The sequence below is a fragment of the Chlorocebus sabaeus genome, chromosome 28, assembly GCF_047675955.1.
Source record: "Chlorocebus sabaeus isolate Y175 chromosome 28, mChlSab1.0.hap1, whole genome shotgun sequence".
Classification (NCBI taxonomy): Eukaryota; Metazoa; Chordata; class Mammalia; order Primates; family Cercopithecidae; genus Chlorocebus; species Chlorocebus sabaeus.
In genome coordinates, this window is record NC_132931.1 from 13,831,114 (window position 1) to 13,850,052 (window position 18,939).

General features: G+C 43.7%; 1 protein-coding gene across 13 annotated transcripts in view; it reads right to left on the bottom strand.

The window, feature by feature from the left end:
* TRRAP (transformation/transcription domain associated protein) overlaps positions 1-18,939 on the bottom strand; it is a 136,081-nt gene that overhangs the window by 103,494 nt on the left and 13,648 nt on the right. For all 13 annotated transcript variants that reach the window (XM_008018692.3, XM_008018689.3, XM_008018680.3 and 10 more), the window contains exons 5-14: positions 18,398-18,502; positions 17,055-17,138; positions 15,163-15,219; positions 12,797-12,922; positions 11,143-11,220; positions 10,877-10,965; positions 9,919-10,015; positions 6,728-6,866; positions 3,871-3,949; positions 989-1,223 (exon numbers count right to left, since the gene is read on the bottom strand). In XM_008018692.3, coding sequence (XP_008016883.1) covers positions 989-1,223; positions 3,871-3,949; positions 6,728-6,866; positions 9,919-10,015; positions 10,877-10,965; positions 11,143-11,220; positions 12,797-12,922; positions 15,163-15,219; positions 17,055-17,138; positions 18,398-18,502 — 1,089 coding nt within the window. The remainder of the gene's footprint in view (positions 1-988; positions 1,224-3,870; positions 3,950-6,727; positions 6,867-9,918; positions 10,016-10,876; positions 10,966-11,142; positions 11,221-12,796; positions 12,923-15,162; positions 15,220-17,054; positions 17,139-18,397; positions 18,503-18,939) is intronic.

Sequence of the window (18,939 nt, forward strand, 5' to 3'; positions counted from 1 at the left end):
TGCTGAAGTCATGCTGCTTTTCTATGAGGCTGGCGCCAAAGGAATTGCAGCTTTTGCCATTACTTCTGATGAAACACAGTTACTTTTATACCAACCCAACAAAACTGGTGGAAGGCTGGTAACATCTGGACACCTCCTTTGTGCCAGGTGTAAAGGAAAAGAAAAGTGCTGGTTTACTCCCAACACCATCTCCGTTTTGCATGTGCAGAGTATGGCTCAGGAAGGCTGAGTGACTGGCCTGACAGGCAAGGCCTGGATTTCACCCAGGACTACAGGCCTCATCCCACCAGGGCCCCGCCACCACCCCCGGGGCTCAGGAATCACAGCCCTCATACTCTGGGTGTCTCCCCAGAGATGTCCACAGCCAGTCTAGCACTTGGGTACTATGCCCCCAGAAAATAACTCTCCTAATTACTTGCCAGGAAGTGTGCTAAGAGCTTTCAAGTGCTGCCTGATTTAACTCCACAGCGATCCTATGAGGCAGATATCACAACCTCAGGTGAAAAGATGAAAAAACTGATGCACAGAAGTGAAGCATCTGGGGAGCCTGGGTCTGAACCTAGGTGGTCTAACTCCTGGGATGGAGCCTAGCAATCGAGCTGCCCCTACAGCACTGGTTCAAGTTTAGCCACAAGTCGGGCATGGTGGCTCACGCCTGTAATCCCAGCACTTTGGGAGGCTGAGGCAGGAGGATCACTTGAGGCCAGGAGTTCAAGATCAGCCTGGCCAACATGGGAAAACCGTGTCTCTACCAAAACACAAAATGTTAGTTGGGCGTGATGGCCCATGCCTATAATCCTAGGTACTTGGGAGGCTGAAGTATGAGAATCACTTGAACCCAGGAGGCAGAGGTTGTAGTGAGCTGAGATCACGCCACTGCACTCCAGCCTAGGCAACAGAGCAAGGCTCTGTCTCAAAAAAAAAAAAAAAGGTTTAGCCACAAAAGGATAGACTGCAGGATGGATGATACTCTCGGAAGAGCTGGTACCTCTAGCATCCGCATCAGGACGTCTCTCCCATTGCCGCTCTCCTGCTCGCTCTTGGAACGGATGCAGTCCACCAGGTTCAGCAGGAGCTTGCAGGACATGGTCTGGATGCTGCTGGGCAGGGACTCATCGTCGATGTTCTTGGCGAAGAGCTGGACGGCGAGGGAGAGGTCGCTGAGGGGCAGGTGCTGGCGGACATGGTGCACGAGGTCAGCCAGCGTGCTGTAGGCGAGGGGCCTGCGGGCAGAGACCTCTGCTAGTGCTCATTCCCACGTGGCCATGCCTGCTGCAGCAGGCCACCAGGGACATCACCATCTGCCCCAGGAACACCACCACTGGGACGACACAGTTACATGGCCCGTTTTCCCCACATTACTCTCTCCCAGACACATGACGGAAGAGGGTTCAGGTTTTGTACTGATACCTCTATCTTTACTTTCCAAGCTAAAAGGTTAACTTTGTGCATGCCATAAAGTTGCTAACAGATGCTGGCACATACAGCTAACCCGAGGAGGAATATTACCAGCTTGATCATGCACTGAATGGGTTTTGTTACTCAAAAACAAATAGGACAGATCAATCGATCTTTATATATGATGACCACTTTACAGAGACACAGTAAGAATTTTCAGGCTATGAGTTTTTTCCCCCAACACAACACATGGACACCTGCCATGTGTCAGATCCTGGGCTAGATGCCAGGGACATCTCAGTGACCAGAGCCCCTGCCCTCAGGAAGCTTACTTACAGCAGAGAAACACACAAGTAAAGAAATAAGCTACACAAGTTAATAAGTGCTGAGGGAGATGTAAAAAGGACACGAGAAAGATAAGTGGGGGGAGCTATTCTTACACAGGGTACCAGGGACGGTTCCTTTGAGGTGGCATCTTAAAGACAAAAAGGGGCCTTAAGGCAAAAGTCCAGGGAAATTTCCAGATGGAAGAAACAGGAAAGATAAAGGCCCAGAGGTGGTAACTGCCTGAAGTAGCCAAGAAGCTATAGGGGCCAGTGTGGCTGCAGCACACCAGGGAGGGCAGCTGTAGGGGCCAGCATGGCTGCAGCAGGTCAGGGAGGGGAGCTGTAGGGGCCAGCATGGCTGCAGCAGGTCAGGGAGGGGAGCTGTAGGGGCCAGCATGGCTGCAGCAGGTCAGGGAGGGGAGCTGTAGGGGCCAGCATGGCTGCAGCAGGTCAGGGAGGGGAGCTGTAGGGGCCAGCATGGCTGCAGCAGGTCAGGGAGGGGAGCTGTAGGGGCCAGCATGGCTGCAGCAGGTCAGGGAGGGGAGCTGTAGGGGCCAGCATGGCTGCAGCAGGTCAGGGAGGGGAGCTGTAGGGGCCAGCATGGCTGCAGCAGGTCAGGGAGGGGAGCTGTAGGGGGTGGCGTGCTGCAGCAGGTTGGGGAGGGGAGCTGCAGGAGCCAGTGTGGCTGCAGCAAGTCGGAGAGGAAGGACCAACACAAGATGTAGAACAGATGGACAGAGCCAAATCACACAGAGACTCAAATGCTATGGTCAAGAGTTTGGGTTTTGTCTAAGAACAACAGAAAGCTACTGGAGGGCTTCGAGCAGGAGTAACATAATCTAACATCCAATTCTAGGGAGGTTCAACCCCAAGTTACAAAAAATGCCTATAACAACATTGTCTACAGAAAACAGTGAGAAAACTGTACCGTATTCAAAGGATCCTAAACATTTTTCAAAAGATCCATCACACCTTCCTTACTGGAAGCAAAATATGGCAAATATTGATCCATTTTATGATGTAAAGATGATTAAATGTTAATTTTCTGCTTTAGAAATAGTAACCATTATCACTTTTTTTTTTTTTTTTTTTTTGAGATGGAGTTTCGCCGTTATTGCCCAGGCTGGATTGCAATGGCGTGACCTTGGCTCACCACAACCTCCGCCTCCTGGGTTCAAGCAATTCCCCTGCCTCAGCCTCCTGACTAGCTGGGATTACAGGCATGCGCCACCACACACGGCTGATCTTGTATTTTTAGTAGAGACGGGGTTTCTTCATATTGGTCAGGCTGGTCTCAAACTCCCGGCCTCAGGTGATCCGCCCACCTCGGGTTTCCAAGGTGCTGGGATTATAGGCATGAGCCACTGTGCCTGGACACAACTACTTTTTTTTTTTTTTAAGTGTAAGAAACAAAGATTATACGGGCATACATTAAGATATTAGCAACATTACTCCATCTCCCTGTGCAGGACCAAAAGGTTTTCTTCCCTTCTATCTTCCAGGTAGGTTATCACCAAAAAAAAAAAATTTTTTTAACAAAAAAAGATGCATTATACAAAAAGCAAAAAACAATAATAAAGTCAGATAAAGTTTTACCTAAAATTTAAATCAAGATGATTACTCTGATTTCTTCCTTTAAGCTAAAGAACAAAAGGTAATCTAAGGGCTTTCCAAAAATCCTGCAATTCTTGGCTGGGCACAGTGGCTCACGCCTGTAATCCCAGCACTTGGAGGCTGAGGCACGCAGATCATCTGAGGTCAGGAGTTTAAGACCAGCCTGGCCAACATGGTGAAACCCCATCTCTACTAAAAATACAAAAATTAGCCAGGCGTGGTGGTAGGCACCTGTAATCCCAGCTACTAGGACAGCTGAGGCAGGGAGAATTGCTTGAACCCAGGAGGCAAAGGTTGCAGTGAGCCAAGTTTGCACCACTACACTCCAGGCTAGGTGACAGAGAGAGACTGAGCCTCAAAATAAATAAATAAATAAATAAATAAAACAAAAACAAAAATCCTGCAGTCGTAAACCTAACAGGTATGTCAAGGCCCAACAGCCTGTGTTCACTGAAACACTTGTAACATGAAGTGCCAGTAACTGATGTTCCTGGCATTTAACCAACCAGGTATCACTGGTTTAATCTCGTACCTTAGAGTCTCTCGGGCAGTATATCCTGAGCCAATTAGTATGGATTCATCAAACAGCTTGTCCATGCAAGGAATGAACTCTAGAAGACAAACATTCATTGCACAGATCACTAACAAAACCAATTACACATTAAATTACTTTATAGTGCTTTCAAAAAGTAGCTAGCCCGCAGTCTGATATGCAACCCAGGCCTGAAAAGGGACAGAGAGGAGACCAGAAAGGCACAAATGCTATTTTAGTCTAACACAGCAGCTCTACTGGACCACACCAGCCACCTGCTGTCAAAGATGCAGTCAGGGTCATGTTCAGGGTCAGAGATCAAATTAAGAATAAATCAGCTTGCTGTCCCCAGGCAGAGATTCCACCTCTGGTACTTAACCACGGGCACATCCCACCGTCCTTAAACATTGCCACCACCCTCCCAACCAGTTTGGAGAAGGGAACGGGATCTCTTAAATGCTCCTTTACTACCCTGAAGCATACTAAGAAGACCTAAGAATGTTTCTCTATATAAATCACAAAGGTCCAGGCATTTTTACAATGTTCTCACAGGTATGAGTCCCAGGTTACGGTTCCTGACTCCCCGGATGATGCTCACCAGAATCCCCGCCGGGGTTCCTCTCTTGCTCTATTCCTGCAGGTGGAACCACCCCTAAACTTACTCTCTGCGCCCTTGCAGGCCTGAACCTAACCAGGGTTCTATAGAAACAGCCGGTCACCACTCAGGGACAATTCAGGCTTCTGAGAATGTACAGATGGGGCAGCGACAGCATGTCCACACTTGCACTGAGGAGCTCTATTAATACAATCATCCCAAAGGATGTTCAGGTTCTGGAATAAGCCTGACACAAAGCCAGCTGCAGTAAGTCAAATAAAGTACACTTTCCACCAGCTCATAGCTATTGAGGGTCAAAGGCATAAAAGAAATGCAGACACTGAAATGTGTGAGATGCACATTTCTAGGTAATTCCACAGCCAGGCAGCACACGGAGGAGCAGCCAAACGGAAGCAGCGACAAGCAGGCCCTTCTGAGGTCAGAGGATGCAACAGGCTGGGCAGGCTGCAGTGAAGTGGCCAAGACGAAAGAGGCACAGAGGGGTGCAAAGGGCTCAGCTGTGATGAAGCAAACTGGCTGGGGAGGTGGGAACACCTCCAGCAGAGGGAGGAGTGATAGGAGATCAAATTGTGCAACCACTACTTTCCAGATCCTCTCCATGACCCAGAATTGGAATCTCTAGGAAAATGCTGAACTTGTTAAAATGGCAGGTTTTCTCAAACCACTGGCTCTTCACAATGAGTGAGATGGGTTACCATTTGATACCGTTGCAGGTGCCAAAAAAGTAAAGTGAAGGGAAAATGCTGGCGGAAGTGGACGTTTTAACTGTAATACACAGTTAACATTTAACATGATTCTCTAAATGTTTCTTTCCACCAAAGCGTTGAGATGTGATGCTAATGTCTATTTAAGTCTCAGGAACTACTAAAGGGCTTCAAAATAAAGCATCCTATAATACCTTGTATAAAAAAAAAAAAATCAAGCCAACTAGTAAACGGAGTTTAAAAAAAAGGGAAGACTAAAAGCTGAACCCCAAAAGTCTAATGTGATCAACCCCTGGAGAGCAGCAGCTTGGGAAGCCAGCAATCCTGGCTAGCAGCCATGAACACTGATTAAAACCAAGCTCTATGCCCTCAGAAGGGGCCAGCTTGTGCAGTAATGGGAAGGAGGTGACCTGGTAAGCGTGAAAAGGTTTTTTTTTTCTCTGAGGCAGAGTCTTGCTCTGTTGGCAAGACGATCACTTGAGGCCAGGAGTTCGAGACCAACCTGGGCAACAGAGCAAGACCCCATCTGAGGATGTGCAGATGGGGCAGCAACAGCATGTCCACACTTGGAGACGGAGTCTCGCTCTGTCACCCAGGCTGGATTGCAGTGGCGCAATCTCGGCTCACTGCAATCTCTGCCATCCCGGGTTCATGCCATTCTCCTGCTTCAGCCTCCCGAGTAGCTGGGACTATAGGTGCCTGCCACCACGCCCAGCTAATTTTTTGTATTTTTAGTGGAGACAGGGTTTCACCATGTTAGCCAGGATGGTCTCGATCTCCTGACCTCTTGAGATCTGCCTCGGTCTCCCAAAGTGCTGGGATTACAGGCGTGAGCCACCACCCCCAGCCAAAAAGGATTTTTAATGTGCTAGCAGTTCTACAAGAATCCTCATGCTACAAAGGTCCCCAACACATCTCCAAAATTCTTACTCATGGCAGGAGTACTGGAAAGAGGTCAGGCACAGTGGCTCACATCTGTAGTCCCAGCACTTTGGAAGGCTGAGGAGGGCACATCACTTGAGGTCAGGAGTTCGAGAGCAGTCTGGTCAACACGGTGAAATCCCCTCTACTAAAAATAAAACAACTAGGCATGGTGGTGGGTGCCTGTAATTCCAGCTACTTGGGAGGCTGAGACATGAGAACCGTGCCTGGCTGAGATCTGATGGTTTTAAAAACGGGAGTTTCCCTGCACAAGCTCGCTCTCTTTGCCTGCCACCATCCACTAAGATGTGACTTGCTCCTCCTTGCCTTCTGCCATGACTGCGAGGCCTCCCCAGCCATGTGGAACTGTAAGTCCATTAAACCTTTTTTTGGTAAATGCCCAGTCTCGGGTATGTCTTTATCAGCAGCGTGAAAACAGATTAATACAGGGAGGCAGAGAAGGAGAGAAAAGAGGGGAAAGAACAAACCCAAGACAGCAATGAAGGAAGCAGGGACACACGGAAACCTCGCAACACAACTATGGAGTGTCAGCCGAGTCCCCAAAGACGGCCACAGGAGTAGCATCAGCATTCAAGACAAGACAGGTCGAACGTACGGTTTCTCAGCTCGGTGGTGAGGATGTGTTTGGCAGCAATCAGAAGCTCCTTTCTGAGGTGTGCAGTCTCTGCTGGACAATTTGAAAGTAACTGGAGCATTCCTTTCACCATCTGCTGAGAATACTTAGTCACCAACTCCTGTAAGAACAGAGTGAGACAACACAGTTACACGGATAGGAGAGTGTTAAGAAAAATTAAAATGTTATTAGCCTCTTAAAAATTCAGTAAGACCTTTGGGAGGCCGAGATGGGTGGGACGCATGAGGTCAGGAGTTCGAGACCAGCCTGGCCAACATGGTGAAACCCCATCTTTACTAAAAAATACAAAAACTAGCTGGGTGTGGTGGCACACGCCTGTAAGCCCAGCTACTTGGAAGGCTGAGGCACAAAAATCGCTTGAACCTGGGAGGAGAAGGTTGCAGTGAGCCAAGATGACACCACTGTACTCCAGCCTGGGTGAAAGAGTGAGACTCCTGTCTCCAAAAAAAAAAAAAAACATTAAGACTAAGCTTGACTCAAGTGACCCTCATAAAGTAGCAGGCCTACTTACACAGCAATATCCAAAAAGTTTTAATGGTATGTGTGTGCATGTATACAATGCCATACGGGAAGGAGGCATAGCCACAGAGCAGTCTCTTCTACATGGTGAAACTGTGGATGCCTTCTTTGTACTTCTCTGTATTTTCTCAACTTTCAACAGTGAACATGTATTACTTTCACTGTTGAACAGAAAGACAATTAAGTACTGAAAGATTTTTATTTTTTAGAGATGAGGTCTTGCTCTGTTGTTCAGGCTTAAGTGTGGTGGTATGATCAAGGCTCACTGCAGCCTCGACTTCCTGGGCTCACGCCATCCTCCCACCGCAGTAGCTGGGACTAAGGGTGCATACCACCATGCCTGACTAATTTTTCCTCTTTTTTTTTTTTTTTTTATAGAGATGAGGTCTCGCTATGTTGCCCAGGCTAGCCTCCAACTCCTGGGCTCAAGCAATCCTCCCACCTTGGCCTCTCAGACTGCTGGGATTATACACGTGAGCCACCATGCCAGGCTTGTAAGATTTTTTAACAGTAATTGCTTGTTTCCTCAGTCATCCCAGTAATGTAGGTTGTGAACAACAGTGGAGCCAACTTGAGCCAACTCAGAGCAGCTCTAATCACAATCTTCTTTTGGGGTGTCAGCAGAAGGCCACTCACCAAGATAACGCAAGCTGACTAAAATGTCAAGGGGTACCTAATTTAGACTTTTTACACCAAATGTTCCATTTTCATCATGTAAGTTATCATTATCTAGTTATATACATTAAAATTAAGGGGGAAAAGGTTACAAATGCTTTCAAAAGTAGTTTTTATTCTAAACAATTCAGCACCTGTTTTAATTTTTATTTTTCTGAAATAAAAGCCGTACAAAGAGCATAAATTATAATCCAATTCCACTGATATAGATCAGTACTGAATTTATTCCATACTATAGAACAATCGTGTAAGAATTCTTTTCAAAAACACTAACAGGAGATAAGGTATTTTTTCCTTCAAGTTCTTATGATTTAAATAAGAACACAACTATGCACGAAAAAATGAAACAAAAATCCACCATACAGGCTTCTCAGAAAAGCACCCAGAACTTCATTAGTTTTACTGATAATGCTCCACCACACAGGCTCCTTAAAAAAGCACCCAAAACTTCTTTATCGATAATGCCTTTTATTGATAATACCTTTTAAATTCCAATCTCTCTCACACCTAGCTGCCACAACACACAACTTTTAACAGCAGCAAAAGTCAATGAACCAAATAGGTCCATACAAAAATCTGCATGTAAATGTGTATAGTTGCTTTATTAAAAATGGCCAAAAATGAAACAGGCAAATCCATAAGGACAGAAAGTACATTTGTGCTTGCCAAGAGCATGTAGTCAAGGAAGGCTGCTGATAGGAGAGGGTTTCTTTTTGGGGTGATGACATTATTCTAAAATTGGATGGTGGTAATGGTACATATCTGTGGCTAAACTAAAAACTACTTAATTGTACACTTAAAGAGGTGGAATTTTATGATACATAAACTATATCTCAATAAAGCTGTTTTTAGGTCTGGCTCACACCTATAATCCTAGCACCTTGGGAGGCTAAGGTGGGCAGATCACTTGAGGCCAGGGGTTCAAGACCAGACTGGGCAACATGGCCAAACCTCGCCTCTATAAAAAATACAAAAATTAGCCAGGCGTGATAGTGCATACCTGTAATCACAGTTACTCGAGTGGCTGAGGCACAATAGTTTGAACCAGTGAGGCAGAGGCTGCAGTGAGCTGAGATTGTGCCACTGCACTCCAGCCTGGGCAACAGAGTGAGACTCTGTCTCAAAAAATAGTAAGTAAATAAATGAAAAAGCTATTTTTAAAAACATTAGAAATAACTCATCAGTTGGTGAATGGATAAACACACACCGTGATACTTCCACACAATGAGATTCTACCACTGCGGATTGAGTTGCATTCTCTTAAAATTCCCATATGAAAGCCCTAACTCCAAATGTGACTGTATCTGGACACAGAGTATTCAGGAGGGGATGAAAGTTCAGTGAGGTCATGGGGCTGCAGCCGTTATCTGGCAGGACTGTGGCTATGTAAGAGGAGGAGGAGAGAACTCTCCCTCTGTTCGCCATGGTGAGGACACAGCAGAAGACAGTTGTCTGCAAGGCAGGAAGAAAGCCCTCTCCAGAAACCTTGATCTCAAACTTCCAGCCTTCAGAACTATGAGACAATTGCTGCCGTGTAAGCAACCTAGCCTATGGGATTTTTGTTAAGGCTGCCAAGCAAAGACAACTACATAGCAATAAAAGGTAATCAGTAAAACAAGGTCCTATCTCAACATTACTGCTAAGTGAAAGAAGCCAGACTTAAAAGGTTGCAGAGACCAGACACTGGACATTTCCATTGATATGACATTCTAGAAAGGACAAAACTATGGGGACCAAATAAATCCGTGGGTTTGCCAAGGAATGGAGGTGGTGGGAAGAAACTGACAACAAATGCATAACAATGGAATTTTGGAGGGTGATGGAAACATACCGTATTTTGATGTGTTAGTAAAGATTACCAACATCTGTCAATTCCTAGAACTGTACACCCACAAAAGGTGATTTTTATTGCATGTAAACTATCTCAGTAAACCTGACATAAAAGTCAATGACCTTACCTGGTAAATCCTGATGATGTAAGCTAAAAATGACAATGTTTTAATCTGAGCAGCAATGAAGTCAGCATACAACTCCTTGTTGTAAAGCTTATGTTGCCTGAATAAGAAGAGAATAAAAATATTACCTCTCAATTTTGGGTGATGTTAGTATTAATTAAAAGCCTGTAACCATCCCTAAACCCAAAAGATTGATTTCCACACAGACCCAAGCAACACAGACAGCAGCAATAGCAAAGGTGTCTACACTTTTCGTGCAATTCCAAATAACATACAAGTTTTAAGGGAACACACCCAACAGTTCTCCAACCCCTTCTATAGCAGTTACAATGTAAATCCCACAAAGCCAGTGCCAGGCCGGTCTACTCAATCCGCAGAAAGAATTCGTGTAACATCCGCTCAGTGCAAGACCCCGACTAGGGCCGTGGCCATGGCCAAAGAGGATTCCTCCTCAGATCCTGCCCTCAAATGACACAGCCAGATAGGCTCCAAGTCAGGAGACTGCATGAAGACAGTCTCAGGAGGAACATCCTTAGGTTTGAGAAAAGGCTTCACTGAGAGGCTTCAAAGGATGAACACAGCCTATCTGGAGATGAAGGCTGATGGGGAACTGAGGGTGTAAAGAACATTCTAGCGCTCAAGGTGAACAATCAGCAAGAACAAAGGCTTGAAGATGAGCAAGATTTGGATATGCCACAGCTGTTACTGAGCACAGTTCACACCTGACGACATTTCTAATTTACAACACACCAAAATACAGGCTATTATCTCATCTTTCCAAATTAAGAACGAAAATAGCTACAACTGTTATCCCTGAAATACAGGTGCAGAAAGTCAAGAGTGTGTATAATTTTACCAAAATTTTATCACTCATAATTTTCATGTCTTAAGAATGACAACAGCAAGTGTATTTTTACTTGGAATCCAGGCACTGTGGCAGCTGGCTACAGTGACGCCTCACCTGGCTTGTGCAGACACCTGAATGGCAATGGTGTTCATGATCAAGGGCACAAACTCAGCAACAACATTGTGGATGTTCAGTTTGTAGAGCTGAAAGCAAACATACCAGATTTTCATACATCTACACTCTGCTATGGCAACAAAATTTGGCATACCAAAGAATCATCACGTCATTTAGCATGTGTATTATACACATCTTTTTGCCCCAGATGTCAATTTTCTCATAAGAAGCCCAAAACCCAAGAGACTAATGAGCAATACACATACCTGATACATTAAAACAACAATGATGGGCAATTCTGCCAACACTTTCAGAGAAAGTGATCCCCTCGGAATGATGGAATGCTAGAAGACAGAAACAGGTAGGAGCTGGGTTACCATTGTGGCATTTAAAATAGCCCCCACCAGTGCCCACTGGGCATCACCCACTGAAAGAGAGAGAACAGAAAACAGTGACACCCCTTCGTAAATATTTGTGATGAAAGATCCAAACTATGTTGAAAACAAATAATGCAGAACTATCATTTAATGCTATTTAATATGAAAGTTAGTTTTTTGTTTGTTTTTATTTTTTTTGAGATGGAGTCTCACTCTTGCCAGGCTGGAGTGCAGTGGTACAATCTCGGCTCACTACAGCCTCCACCTTCCGGGTTCAACCAATTCTCCTGCCTCAGCCTCCCAAGTAGCTGGGATTACAGGCACGAACCACCACGCCCAGCTAATTCTTGTGTTTTTCAGTAGAGACACGGTTTTGGCTTGTTGGCCAGGCTGGTCTCAAACTCCTGACTTCAAGTCATCCGCTCACCTCAGTCTCCTGAAGTGCTGAGATTACAGGCATGTGCCACCGTGCTCAGCCTAAAGGTTTTCATAATTTTCTACATAATCATTTGTAAAAACTTCAGGAAAATATGTTGAAACTTGGAGATTCAAATCACCTGAGAAATTTTTAAAACGAATACCTATGATTTTACTTATTTAAAAGAACACCAAAAAGTGTAATTTACCCAGCAGTTTTATTCAAAGATATTTATAAAGAGAAAATGCTTACAAATAGAAAAGTTCAACAGCCCTAATACATAAGGACTCATGAAACAAGGAAAATGTTAGGCTCAAAATACAAATGGGCAATGGACATGAACAGACAAGGAAAAAAGAAAATACAAAGGAATGATCTCAGAAAACAATTTTCTAATTAAGAACAACGAAAGGAGGAAAGCTTTATTCAAAGTTTCTCGTTCATCCTAGCACAAACTGAAATACTGCACAACCATTTCAGCAAAACAAGCATGGGTAATATTAATTCAATCACAAAAATTGTCGTAGTAAATGCTCAAAACATGTTACCTATGTGGCAGACACCACAAATATACAATACATTACCTGCGGACCATGCCAGCATTACCTTCACAAAGTCCGTGAGACAGGTTTTTCAGATAACGAGAGGAAAAATAAGGTCAGAACGCAGGTTCGTTAACTTTCCTGGAGTCAGAAAACCCCAGTGGGTGGGGCCGGGACATTGTACTGGAGCTCTCTGTCCCAGAGCCCACACTCTCAGTCACTGAGCTATATACTTTTATCTATAGTTTAAGGGACTTTATTTATGTCAAAAGACTCAAAGCTAAGGCACAGAACAGACACCCCACACCTGGTCCGCTGCTGTTCCCAGCAGGGTGATCCTGGATTTCAATAACAACCTTATCTTTCTAGCCTGGCATCAATGACACGGGACAGGTCACTTTCACCCCTCCCAGGCTGCAGAGAAGGACCAGTGATGCTTTGCCAAGAACACACGTTTGTCTTAAATGCCTCCACGTATTTAAGGGAAAAAAAAAAAAAAGAAAAAACTTAAATGGTTTAACAGGCCAGTATCTTAAACTACAGGAGCCACCGGTAGAAACAACTCAGTTAACGAGACACTTACTGTTCGAGTCTCACTGTCCTCACGCTCCGGGTTGACTTTCACAGCAATTGTCGTTATCATACCAACCATTTCTGGGGGAGGCACTGTGTTCTCGGGGATCACTTGAGGGTTCTCAAAGTAGCGGTTCTACATAAAAATAATAAAAATATTTTTTCCTAAAGTCAAACCCAATATTCATCCCCCCCAAAAAAAGCAAAAAAACACCTGACTCTTTGGTGGAAAAAAACAGAATGTTCTACATTTTTATGCTGCACCAACTCCACAAGATTTGGGCTCAGTCATTCATTTTCCAATCCCCCTTAAAGCCTAAACCAATACACCACTAGATGTTTACTCTTCCCACAGGACCATAAAGATAACACAACAGGGACCAGGTTCTCCATCTTCAACGACGGAAGACCAAAGCTTACCTATAAGTATTTTCTACTCCTTTTTCCCTGGCTAATAAATGACTGAATACAAACCATATCACATTCCTACCACAGTGAGGTAGGAAAGAAGGCACTCCATCCCTCTTGGGAAGAAACTATAAGCTGGCAGTCCCCACTGATTAACTTTTCACTCTCTAAATAGAGATCAAAGAGTGAAGAAACAAAACACAGGACTTTTTTTTTTTTTCCTCGAGACAGAGTCTCACTCTGTCGCCCAGGCTGGAGTGCAGTAGTACGATCTCGGCTCATTGCAACTTCCGCCTCCCAGGTTCAAGCAATTCTCCTGCCTCAGCCTCCCAAGTAGTTGGGATCACTGGCACGCACCACCATGCCTGGCTAATTTTTGTATTTTTAGTAGAGACTGGGTTTTTCACCATGTTGGCCAGGTTGGTCTCGAACTCCCAGCATCAGGTGATCCACCCACCTGGGCCTCCCAAAGTGCTGGGACTGCAGGGGTGAGCCACTGTACCTGGCCAAAACACAGGACATTTTTAAAAGCCAGGACGTCACTGCCATCGTTCACTCTCAGTGGATTTTGGATTTCACATTCAACAAGGCAGTTGCCTATGAAAAGCAGTGCTCAGGCTCTGACAGGAGAGCAGGTGGCGGGATGCGGCAACTAAAAGTCACTAATTTTAAGTTTTATACACTCTCCCCAGACTGAAATCCTTTAAATGCCAGAGAGTCAATTTTATCCTATATCAATTTAAAAACTGTTTATTTTTTTTGTTTTGTTTTTGTTTTTGAGAGGGAGTCTCGCACTGTTGCCCAGGCTGGAGTGAGTGCAGTGGCATGATATCTGCTCCCTGCAAGCTCCGCCTCCCGGGTTCACACCATTCTCCTGCCTCAGCCTCCCAAGTAGCTGGGACTACAAGCGCCCGCCACTACGCCCAGCTAATTTTTTTGTATTTTTAGTAGAGACGGGGTTTCACCATGTTAGCCAGGATGGTCTCGATCTCCTGACCTCATGGATCTGCCTGCCTCAGCCTCCCAAAGTGCTGGAATTACAGGCATGAGTAAAAACTTTTTAAAGATTAAAAAAGAAATCTTTAGGCTGATTGCAGTGGCTCACCCCTATAATCCCAGCACTCTGGGAGGCTGAGGCGGGTGGATAACCTGAGGTCAGGAGTTCAAGACCAGCCTGACCAACATGGTGAAACCCCGTCTCTACTAAAACTACAAAATTAGCCGGGTGGAGTGCTGCACGCCTGTAATTCCAGCTACTTGGGAGGCTGAGGCAGGAGAACTGCTTGAACTCAGAAGGTGGAGGCTGCAGTGAGGAAAGATCGCGCCCCTCTACTCCAGCCTGGGCAGAGACCCAGTCTCCCCGCATTCCCTGCCAAAAAAAAAAAAAAAAAAGAATTATGATTCCCAGAAAAAGAGTCTGGAAGAAGCTGTTCTTCTGGCAAGAGTGTTTACTTCTAATAAGCGGGAAGGAGATGAGGAGATCTTCCTTTTCTACTCCACAAACCTGTATATTGTGGCACTGCTTGTAAGAGTTAATGAGATCGAAAAAAATGTTAGTAAAATTTTTTAAAAACACTAAAAATATACACCACCTCCCCAAAAAGTCTTCAAGCCTATAAATTCAACCGTCTTTAAAATGCACAAAGTGAAAAACAAAAGCAAAATCTCCATGTCAATGGCTGCTTACAAGTAAATGAATTATGAAAAGTTTTTTCCAAAATTTCTACAATAAAAATATATTGCCTTTATGTACAAAAAAAGTACTTACGTGAAAGAGAGAAACTAAAAAAGCTGTTTTTTTGAATGGCTGACTTATCAACCTAGCTTTTAACCATCACTAAACATTCCCCATTCTAAAATAGTATCCCTTCCCCAAACACTATTTCTCCAACCCAAATGTTCTAAAGACTTTTTGGAATAAGGAAGTATAAACAAATGTAACTAATTAAAACCAAAGTGAAAACATACCACTACTTTTGGAAGCTCCTTGTAAATCTGTTTCACGAAATCCAGAAAATGATGAATCTAAAAAAAGCAGACACTTTCATTATAGGAAAATATTCATAAACAGAAAATACCTATAATAAATAAGAAAAGTTGTAATTGTCTTACTACATAAGAACTCATAAGAGAGGTAAGGAAAATGGTGGGATGAAGATACAAATAGGCAATGGATGTGAACAAACAAACAAAAAATAAGTAAATATAAAGTACTGATAAACAGAAAACAAGTTTCTGATTCAGGAAGAACACAGAGTTGAAAATTAAAATAAATGCCAGTTTTTGCCTTTCAAAAAATAGTAATACACAATGCTTGACAGGATGGAATGAGAGACAGACTCTCATACTGTGGGACCATAAACTATCGAAACCTTTCTAGAAATCAGTTTAACACAGGAGCATTAAAACTTCAATGCTTCTGCCTTGGTAATTCTCCTACAAAGCTAGTCTATGAAATAATTTGAACCATAAACAAAGGTATTCGACAATAACCATTAAAATAAGAAGTGTGAAATACCTTCAATATCCAGAAATAAGGACACCCATAAGAAAGAATACTCTGTACCCATTAAAAAATAATTGTGGCTAGGCACATGGCTCATGCCTACAATCCTGACACTTTGGGAGGCTGAGACTAGAGGATCACTTGAGGCCAGGAGTTTTAGACCAGCCTGGGCAACATAGAACCTGTCTCTACAAAAAAATTTTTTTTAATTGTATACAGAATTTTTTATGACTGTGAAAATGCTTACACTTAACATGAAGTGATCAAGCTATACGATGTTATATACAGTATTACCACAACTATGCAGAAAATATACAAACACATTAAGGTGAGAAAAAGGAAAAGGCCGGGTGCAGCAGTTCACGCCTGTAATCCCAGCACTTTGGGAGGCTGAGGTGGGTGGATCACATGAGGTCAGTAGTTACAGACCAGCCTGGCAACATGGTGAAACCCCATCTCTACTAAAAATACACACAAAAAAATTAGCTGGGTGTGGTGGCATGAGCCTGTAGTCCCAGCTACTCAGGGAGGCTGAGACAGGAGAATCGCTTGAATCCGGGAGGCAGAGGTTGCAGTGAGCCGAGATTGCGCCACTGCACTCCAGCCTGAGCAACAGAGGAAGACTCATCTCGAAAAAAAAAAAGAAAAAGAAAAGGAAAGAAAATCACCACGATATAAAATCCTGTTTTTGAGATGGCAGGAATCCTATTTCATCTTTATACTTTTAATTTCTATTTTAAGTAATTTAATTCAATAAATAATTTTTAATTTTAATAAGTAATTTAATTTCTATATTAAATCATCTGTAACAGGCACTTAGGTTATCATCAGAGAAGATATAATTATGGTAAATGTATACTTGCTGCTTACAGTATAGGTAAATGCCAATCACTCTGCTAAGAACTTTAAATTTTATGCCTAATTCCTCAAACGACCTTTTAAGGAAGTCATTTTACAGAAAAATCTCCAAAAGGTTACAGACTTAACCAGTGTCACACAACTACTGAATTGCAGAGGTGAGATTCAAACCCGGCTCTGGCTTCAGAGCCCGTATCTTAATCCCTGTACAACATAAAATGACTTGTCCATCATACACATAAATACCAGAACAGCCCAAATAACCTGTCAGTTTGGTCATTTAATACATTTCAACTACGGAACCAATTTAGCAAAGAATTGATAAATATATTTTTTTAAGTCAATGTTAAATTCATAAAGAACTGCCCCAAACTTAGGCTATATTTCTACAATTGAAAACAGCATGTGTTCAGTCAACTTTGAGAGCACAAAAAATTTCACAGAAGGAACATGCTGACACGCTTTATAAATGCTATCAGGATTTTAAACAACTCACTTCTTGTGTGATCGGTGGCCTGAACTGTTTGTGTAGCTCGATAATTATTCTTAGACAAATAAGAACATTTTCTTCATTTTCCGTCTAAAAAAAAAAAGCATTTAAAGAAAGTTATACTTCTGAAGACTCGCTTTAAAGGCTAATTTTCTAAGCAGGTTCTGCACACACACTATCCATCAACCAGCTTCTACTGGATTTGCTGAAAATTTACCAGCTCACAGAACACAGCTGTCCCAGACGGAAAGCTTCGTGCGCCACAAGAAGGGAATCCCACCAGCCAGCTCTGCATGAGTAACCTGGACAGGGGCTTCACCGGCCTTCACGGCAAGTGGCACCAGGCGCTAAGGACTTCCTGGCCCAAATGACACTTTCCGTGTTGGACAATATTGTGAAAAGACCAGTAAAGAATTACTGGGCAAGCACCATAGACTGGACCCTGTGCTAAGCACCTTACAAATGCTCTGTGAGGACGGGGTTCCATCCACATCTGACCTGTGAGGGAGTGAAATCTCAGGGGTTAAGCAATGTGGCTGGCATGACACAGCAACAAAGCGTCCCAGCGAAGACTGAATCTAAGCTCAACTTTCCAAGGGGCCCAGAAACATGACTGAAATCTAACTGCATCAAGACTAAGAGGGCGAGGTGGCTCACGCCTGTAATCTGAGCACTTTGGGAGGCCAAAGCAGGTGGATCACGAGGTCAGGAGTTCAAGACAAGCCTGACCAACATGGCAAAACCCTGCCTCTACTGAAAATACAAAAATCAGCTGGGCGTGGTGGCATGGGCCTGTAATCCCAGCTACTCAGGAGGTTGAGGCAGGAGAATCACTTGAACCCGGGAGGCGGAGGATACAGTGAGCGAAGATCACACCACTGACTCCAGACTGAGCGACACATTGAGACTTCATCTCAAAAAAAAAAGACTAAGAGAAGCAGGAAAACAATTTTTTGTTTGCCAGATGGATCCGCCCTAAGGATGTGAGATACTCTTTACCAGCATCTACTAGGTGTAATGCGCCGCACTGGAGATACACACGGAAAGAACAATGCAAGTGAGCCACTCACTGGGCGTCTGTGGGCCCACACCCGGCTCACCGTCCACAACCGTTTCAAAGATACCACTATGTCTAGCCAATTCCTCAGTTAACTCGATGATTTTCAATTAAGTAAACTTTCTGAGTGGAGGAAATGGGGGAAAAGGGACATTAAGAAAAAGTTTTACTCCTGTGACTTGGAATTTGGGCAAAAGATAAAACAGTTGTATAATGGTGAAATTTACCATAAGAAAAATCAGTGAAAGTTTTACATATGGCTATACGACAAGAATGAATTCTCAAAAGTTACCTCTAAAAAGCGAAACATCACAGACAAAACATTTTTTGTGTGAGGACGAAGATGTTCATTGGTTGGTATCCTATGAATTATTTCAAGTACTAGCTTCCGCAGTTGCTGGCAAGAAAAAATAAATAAATGTAAGGATAAAAATACTTCCAAGGGTTCCAAATTAATTATCTTACACTCTGCAAGTGTTACACAGCTGTTTACACCCAGCACTAGCAAAAAACCACCATCCTACAAGAAGGACCCAATTTTTGAAACAGTTCTAGAAACTACTTAAATGTAACCCAAAGTAAGTACTGCAGATGATCATTTTCAGTATTTCTACAACTCTGTACCGACTCTTAATCGACTAAGCCAATTTCTTCTCTTCCATGGCTTATCAGTAAGTCCAACAGATGGACACTGGTGTACGAACATGGAATCCACTGAAGATAAAAGAGCAAAACACAAACTGAACGTAGTTTGGGATCTCCCCTTACCATCTAGCGTTAGCTTCCATAATGCTATCACCAACCACCTTGGGCCCAAGGACTAGTTACCTTATG